The 8,389-nt window shown below is 37.4% G+C and overlaps 1 protein-coding gene across 1 annotated transcript; it reads left to right on the plus strand.

Moving 5' to 3' along the window:
* LOC109820842 (probable choline kinase 2) lies at nucleotides 3,665-7,124 on the plus strand. Its single transcript, XM_020387035.1, has 7 exons — nucleotides 3,665-3,886; nucleotides 5,465-5,586; nucleotides 5,663-5,858; nucleotides 6,055-6,172; nucleotides 6,288-6,335; nucleotides 6,431-6,531; nucleotides 6,640-7,124. Exons 1-7 carry the CDS (start codon nucleotides 3,665-3,667, stop codon nucleotides 6,742-6,744), a joined length of 912 nt encoding a protein of 303 aa, XP_020242624.1. The 3' UTR covers nucleotides 6,745-7,124.

Here is an 8,389-nt window from a genome sequence, read left to right on the forward strand (position 1 = left end):
CAAGAGGCTGGAAAGTTTTTTTTTGGGCGGCGTGCAAAAAAAAGCAACAGCGAAAGCAGTTAGCCGCCGACTTTGAGCATGGATTTCTGTGCAGTCTTTTGTGCTGTTTGAGAGGGTTTTTGGTATCCCCTTTGTGAGAGATTTGAAAGTTTGTTTGAGGGTTTAAGTTGTGTGATTGTAAACCCTATTTGTACTCTCTCCCTCTAATAGTAGATTTTCCCCCTCCTTGCCCCGTGGACGTAGGCAATTTGTCGAACCACGTTAAAATTGATTGTTCGTGCCGTGATTTGTAATAGAGAGTTTAGGTTCCCTCGACAGGTCAATCCTAGAACTGATAAGAGGAAGAGCTGATATCCCACTTTGTTGAGATATTTTACTTTCAGTTCTTGTTTTCTTTGTGAAACATGGATTTAGTTGAAATCTACTCTCTTATTGAGCACCAGAGGTGCTGCCGAAATTTCCGCTGCGCACACCAAATTTTTGATTTAATTTCTACTCTGAGTTATAATCTTAATCTGTTTTCTCTGATTTTAATTAACTATTTAATTGCATTTCATGATAATTAGTGTCTAAGCAGTAATTTTTATCTAACACCCTTGAACTCTGTTCATCTTATAGCCTTAAGCATTAGGCGTCTCACAAAACCCTCACTGAACTATACACATTGCTAACCCCTTTGACATGTTGCAAATAACTAACACACCCTTCGGAAAAACCATTTCAATTTTTGTCATTTTTTTATTTATAGGTAACATATCCTCTCCTCTAAAATTTAGTTATAAATTAGATGTAGGTTTAGGGAGGTTTTCCAAGACCACCCAAAGTTCAGAGAGGTTATGTGAGAGGTAAACAATTTTTGTAGGGTTTAAGTGAAAAACACCTAATATTCAGGGTTTTTTTTGAAACTAACCCCTGTTCCTTTTCTGTCAATTTTTTGTTGGGGTCCGTGATTGCAATTGCCTACCAACCATCTATAGACTATAGGTTCCCTTGTCCCACGGAGAGATTCAGAATCTATATACTGAAGGCAGAGAACTTTCTTTTTTTTGTAATTAAGACCCTGTTTGGTTTGTTAAAAAAATCATGGAAATCAAACTTTTAGGAAATTAGTGTTGCTCATGTCGGATTTTGAAAGTTAAATTTTTTTTTCTTGTGTTTGCTTCGTCCATGGTTTTGGGAAATAGGAGCAGAAAACCACTGTCATGTAGATTTTTAGGGCCCGCTTGTTTGGCGTTGGGAGATTTCCTAAAAACCAAGAAAAGGAAATCTATGTACTTTTTTCATTAAAATATTATTTTTATCCACTTCCATCCATAAAACTCAATCCAAGAAAAAGAAATCTATACACTTTTATCAATAAAATATTATTTTTATCCACCAACTCATCACATCTTATCTCCTTTCTTACTTTTAAAAATATACCAAACACAAGAAACGGGTCACATCATCCAACTCATCTCATCTCATATTTAAAAATCACTCACATCATCCAATAATATGGTGACAACTCATCTCATCTCATTAACATTTCATTTCCACTCATTTCCTAAAAAAAAAAATTGATTTCCTGGGTCACATCATCCAATAATATACAAACAACTCATCTCATCTCATCTATTTTCTTATTTTTAAGAATGAACCAAACACAAGAAAAAAATTATTATAGGAAATAGGTTTCTTATAATACATTTTCTTATTTTTTTAACCAACCAAACAACATCAAAACAAGTTTTCTTAAAAAATCACTCACATCATCCAATAATATGATGACAACTCATCTCATCTCATCTCCTATTCTTTGATTTCCTTCTTTTTTAACCAACCAAACAACCATAATTCAAGAAATCCTATTCTTTGATTTCCTATTCTTTGATTTCCCAAAAAATTTTGCGCAACGAACAGCCCCTTAAGGAAATTTGATTTCAAAGCTCAAAACTTTGAAATTGGTTGGAAAAAATATAATTTTTTTAGCAATAAATATTGAATGATAATGTCAAGATGGGAAATTAGAGAAAATGATTAATGATTTACATGCGAAACAAACAAAGAAGTTTTAAGGAAATCAAAAGATATTGTCAGATTTCTTGTGTTTAAACTTTTAAACCAAACAAGAGAAAATAGAGAAATACTATTTCACCCTTATGATTTTTATGTGAAACAAACAGAAAAAAAGTCCACTTCTAAGAAATACGCGGAAATGCAAAGAAATAGATTTCCAAGTTAATTTTCATTTCCCTTTTTCTGAAGATGCGAGCCAAAGGGAAATTTACGGATAATATTTCATGCAAAGTCTTACAGATGAAACCCCAACACTGGAAGATTTTGCATTTCAATTTTCCTCTTTTTAAATTTGAAACCTTTTGGATCTACTATTGTTGATAAATTATGCATAAACAGCATATAACTCCGCCTGCTTCATGAATATATATATTACGTATTGGACAAACCTTTTATATGGACATTGGTGTCTCGCAATGTCATTATTAGGTTTAACCGATTCGACAACACCACAAAAATGAAGAAGAAATATGGTGTCTTATTCCATGATTTGGTTGCATAATTCTTGGATGATCTAGAAGAATGAGTTTTTTCAGATGGTGGAGAAAGAATCAGGACAATAGCAAACTTATAAGTTCAAGGTTACTTTAAAATATCTTTGTTTATTTCACATTATCCTCATGATTTTTAGGGTATCTCACAAAACCCCCTATCAACTTTGAACTTTTCCCACCGGAACTTCAGACATGTGATTTACAAATAATTAAATTTTCTTTTTAAAAAATTCTAAATTTAATGATGGAGGTATGTTTCTTGTAAATAGCAAGTGAGGAAGTTTGAGATTTTCTTCTCTCGAGAACATTTCAGTTATTAGTAAATTACAGACAGGGGGTTAGTGAGGTACTGTTTAAAGTTCAGGGGGAGTTTGTGGGACACCCCATAGTTATGAGGGGCCATATGAGATTAACAATGGTTAGAGGGGTTATGTGCTAACACCTCCTAAAATTCAAGGGTGGATTGTCATCATACTTACCCTTTTGAAATGAGATACGGGCGTAACGGGCCCACAGTAACCTACACGTAACTTTACCCATAAAGTCAAACTTAATGTCACCGATATTTACGTAGTACGATCGCCTCTAACACGCGAAACACGCGGTCTCGTCTACAATCCACCATACTCAACCACGTGTCCAATCTCCACAAGCCTGTACCCACGAGCAAGCCGCCGTAAAATAGTTCACCAATTCCACGTCCACATTCAAATGGACCAGACGTACACGCTGTACGGCCAACATCCGTCCAACCCCCACATTCTTCTTCTCTAAATCCTCCGCTAGCGCACGTAAGAACCTCAAACCAGGAACCGCTCTTCCGAAGGTTCCTCGATCCCAGCAACACGAGCCCAACGCATAAATTCCCACGTGTCGTCTCCTCGCTCATAGTTTCAACGATTCCACGAAATCTAGTCTCCTTCGCTAAAGTCGTGAAATCTGCATCCATCCAAAATCAGTCAAATTAAAATGGTTGCGGTCGACGCTCGAATCGCCGACCGCGTCGATCCAATCCGATCTCGAAGCTCGAACTCCTGCACGGGCCTGGCATCGCGCTTGGGCGACGGGCCGGAACTGCCGGATTTGGAGGGTGCGTGCCTCTGAAGGGGCGCATGCACGAACGAGTGGTGTCACATCAAGATGTGGGACGAAGCGATGGGGACGGCGGGACGACGAGGAAGGCCTTGGTGAGGATCTACGGCGAAGGGGTCGAGCTTTTCTTCGACCGAGAGGACGAGATCAGGACTTTTGAGGCCATGTCGAGGCACGGGCAGGGGCCGAGGTTGCTAGGGAGGTTTCCTAATGGGAGGGTTGAGGAGTTCATCCACGCTAGGGTAAGTATTGATTATAATTTTAGTTACGTCATCAAGGGTAATATATTAACCGGTTTTTCTATAGAATGACCATGGGCACTCTATAAGAGAGGAGAGATAGAGGGAAATGAATTATGCATAAAAAATAATGTAAATCAGGGGGCCATGAGCTATTCATTTCTCTCTATCTCTCTCCTCTCTTATAGAGTGCCCATGGGCACTCTATAGAAAAACCGATATATTAATTACCGTCGATCTTCATTATAGCTTTAGAGTTCTAGCAGAGCAGCTCAAGTCTTTTGATATGATATTAGAGTAACCAAGGTTCGATTCCCACTGGGTGCAAACTTAAAACAGATCTTAAAGCTTGATACCGCTGCATCCTATAGAGACATGTTGGAGTTTAAGGTTATAATCCCCGGTCACTAGCTTTGGAGTTTTGGTACAGTGACATGTCATAAAAAATTCTGGGTTTAACTGATAAATTTAAAAAGTTTAGGAGGATTTTATGAAACTATCCAAAGTTTAAGGGTTTTTTTGTCAAGTTTACAGTGTATTGTTTATTTGAAATTTAGAATGGCTAAATATCATAAAACCCCCCTTAGTTTTGGATGATTAAACAGAAACCTCCCTTAACTTTCAAAATATCAGTAAATTAGTTGTTTGTTTTGATAAAATTTAAATTGAAAGGGATTTTTTTGATAAAATATTAGGGGGGGGTGATTCCCCTACACTTAAGGGGCGGTTTTCTGATATTCTAAAAGGTAAGGGAGTTTTTCGCTAATTGTCCAAAGTTAATGGGGTTTTCTGATATTAATTTACCCATCTAGAATTGTAAAAGTTGACTTCCTATTCGAAAGGTGTATGAGGTAAGGGAAAATGGTTAGTTTAATATTGAAATTGGCAAGAGAAGACTTGTTTTGTCTCAGTATTCTGAGAGATAAGTTCTGTTTTCATTGATGTGGTGTTTGACTAATATGCCTGTCGGTTACTACTTGGTGATGATTTGGGATTTTTACCGACGTTATCCAATGACTATCTTTCATTGTGAACAGGGGAGAGGATCAAAACCTAGTAGCGGTGTCGTCTAAAATTAATCGGCATAGTCAAGGACCACCCTTTTATTCATTTTTCTTTTGTTTTGGCCACTTAGTTTCCATGGCTCATAAGGGCCCGTTTGGATGCAAAAATTAGAGGGGGAAAGCCTGCAAAAGTTCTGAAAAAGTCAGAACTTTTACAGGCTTTCTTGTAAAATCGCCCTAATTTAGGGCGATTTTGCAAGAAAGCCTGTAAAAGTTCTAATTTTTTCAGAACTTTTGCAGGCTTTCCCCTGCTTTTCCCCTCCAATTTTTGCAAACAAACGGGCCCTAAGGCAAAGATTAAAATATTCTTTTGGTGAACTACCATGTATGTTATTTTTTTTTATAAAATTAACCTGTATATTATTGAATTACAGGATTGAAGGAGTTCCTCAAGCCCTTTTCTTTCTTTTATTTTTCCTTTGCGGATGATATATATTTTTATTGTTTTCTTTCGAGTTATATTAATAGTATTTACTTAAGAATCTTTATGGTCGTTTTATTTCTTGTACGATTACAGACTCTCTCAGCATCAGACTTGCGTGACCCTGAAATATCTGCAATAATAGCAACAAAGTTAAGGGAATTCCATGAACTCGACATGCCTGGTCCAAAAAAAGTATTCCTATGGGACAGACTCAGGTACTCCAAATCATTCACTTTTAATTATATATATTCCTATTTTAATTTGGACTAAATTTAATTATGGTCATTTCAGAAACTGGCTGAAGGTAGCAAAAAGCTTGTGCTCTTCTGAAGAAGCTAAAGAATTTTGCTTGGATATGCTAGATGAAGAGATCTCTAACTTGGAGAATGTTTTATCAGTGAAAAATCAAAGGATCGGCTTTTGCCATAATGATCTTCAGTATGGCAATATTATGATGGATGAAGAGACCAGAGCAGTGACAATAATTGTGAGCATCTTCCTTTAGAAAGGAAGGAAATTTTTTTCTCAGTTTAACTTGACATAATATTGTTCTTTTTTGCAGTTCATGCTTTGATGCAAATAACTTGTTTTGAATAATCAGAGCAAGGTGCCCAAGAAATTTATAAACTAGATATTTTTACAAAAATAATTTCATATTTAGCTTAACCTGCCTCTTTTTTCAGGATTACGAGTATGCAAGTTTCAATCCTGTTGCATATGACATTGCAAATCACTTCTGCGAGATGGCTGCTGATTACCATACAGAAACGCCTCATATCTTGGACTACAATAAGTATCCTGGTATATCTTTGAGTACAACATATCGATATTCAGGAATAAATTTATTTCTTAACAGTCTTAGATTGTAGATAAATCCACTTGATTAGGATTTAACTCTGTATTTTCATTGCAACAGATCTTGATGAGCGCAGACGATTTGTAGAGATTTATCTGTGTTCTTCAGGTAGTACTTTGTTATACATGTTTATGATGGATGTCTGTAAATATTTCCATAGATGTTAATTACCTCTAGTTTGTGCAATTTAATTTTATATACAGGTGAAAAGCCAAAGGATACTGAGGTCAAAATTCTTCTCCAAAACATTGAGAAGTATGTTCTTGCAACCCATTTGTGCTGGGGACTATGGGGAATAATTTCGGTAAGCCATGTTTATTGTGCTATCATTTTATTTTGAACCAATTCTTAGTTATATATACGACTTCTTAATTTAGATGGTTTATTCAACTTTTATCGGGTTTTTTTTCAGGATCATGTGAATGATATTGACTTTGATTATATGGGATATGCAAGGCAGAGGTTTCAACAGTATTGGTGGCGCAAGTCTGATGCACTGGGTTGCATGCCTCATTAGCTGAGGACTGAACTACATATATATCCATTTTTCTTTCTAGTTTTCCTACTTTGTATATATGTTCATAAGGGCACCTGATGAGAGAAGAGATCTTCTACATCATGGGGAATGCCCATAATTATATTGATGGATAAATAATATTGGTTAATACAATGGGCTCCAAAACTAGGAAGGTGTTCATGTAATTTAATTAATTAATATAATACATGGGGTCATGCAGTGAGAAGGGGTTAGTGAGAAGGGGTTACCGGTGAGTTGTAGACATCCTCTATAATCTAGGGTACAGAGAATCTTATGGGGTGCCTGATAATATCAAACTTATTCAGTGTTATGTGTGAAGTATGATGCTCATTTTTTAATAAAAGGGGGAGCTTGTGTTATGATATGAAAGATGTGTTGACTTTTGTTGTGGGAGTAATATTTGCTTAATTCTATGGTACAACACTAACTCCTCTAGCTCAAACTCAGGCGGCAGAGTCTAAGGGAAATTAAATTGTTGCTTGATGGGTCTCGAGGTGCATTTATGAGGGGTCATTAATGGGTCATTGCTGATGCGACATTCTGACATCAGACAAGATCGTGTGTTGGTGTCGTGTCGGTACCCGAATAGAGATTGCATGCCAGTTAAAGTGAATGGCGCTTCGGTTACTAAGCAGTTGCCTTGATTTTTGGGGTCTGTCGACAACCACGTGTACCGTTAGGATCTCAACGCATATCGACTCTTTTGCCCATATATACAGCCGCTCTTAGATGGGAAATTTTATTTGCATTTGAAACCCTATAGTGATTTCTGACCATCTTTTCTATTCTTCTCCAATGATCATCAAATCGATGGCATCTTCGTCTTCAGTGGCTCGAAATGAGGCTCGGATCAATCATCTCCAAAGTTTCTACTCAAAGGTGCAGTCAGCGTTGCTAGAGAGTTATAATGATAAGTTTGACATCACTTGAGCATTCACTCTATTAGCATCGTAGAGAGAGCAAGATTTGTACAATCATGGCGATAGTATCTCTCCAGTGTATATCAAGCACTTAGACTATAGCATGCATCTTCTGCTCCACCCTTTTCTTCACCGCGTCTTTGAAGCCTAGGAGTTTCATTATCGCCGCGCCTTTGAAGCCTAGGAGTTTCATTATCAAGATGAAGTCGAACTCCATAGCTACTCTGGTGGGGTTTGTAGTCATGTGCAACTGATTGCGGGTTAAGCTGACTCTGAGAATTCTCGATCATCTCGCTAGTGTGAAGGTTAATCAGCAAGAGCCCACTACTATCTTTAGATCTTGGGCGGCCACAAACTTGTCTCTAATACCCTCGAATCTAACAATGAGTGGAAGGAGAGATTCCTGTGGGTATTTGGAACAGAAGCTATCTTGGCCTGCTCCTTGTAGTCAATAAGACTGCGCTGAAGCGGGGTCTATTGGTAAGCGTTCAAAAGCAAGCACTCGACAAGATTAAGTCTTACACTAGTTCTCGCTGAAGCGAGAACTTTTTCGACAACTTAATACTACGAGTTGTCGGCATTTCTCAAGTTCCTCTTGCTAAGGATGATGAGACTCCAGTGGCTATGTTGGCGCTATGGTTTGAGAAGCCCAAGATATCCACGGTGGCAACCCCAGTTTGATCTTAAAGAGAGGCATCAGCGAG

The sequence above is a fragment of the Asparagus officinalis genome, chromosome 8 (genome assembly GCF_001876935.1).
Source record: "Asparagus officinalis chromosome 8, Aspof.V1, whole genome shotgun sequence".
NCBI classification, from domain to species: domain Eukaryota; kingdom Viridiplantae; phylum Streptophyta; class Magnoliopsida; order Asparagales; family Asparagaceae; genus Asparagus; species Asparagus officinalis.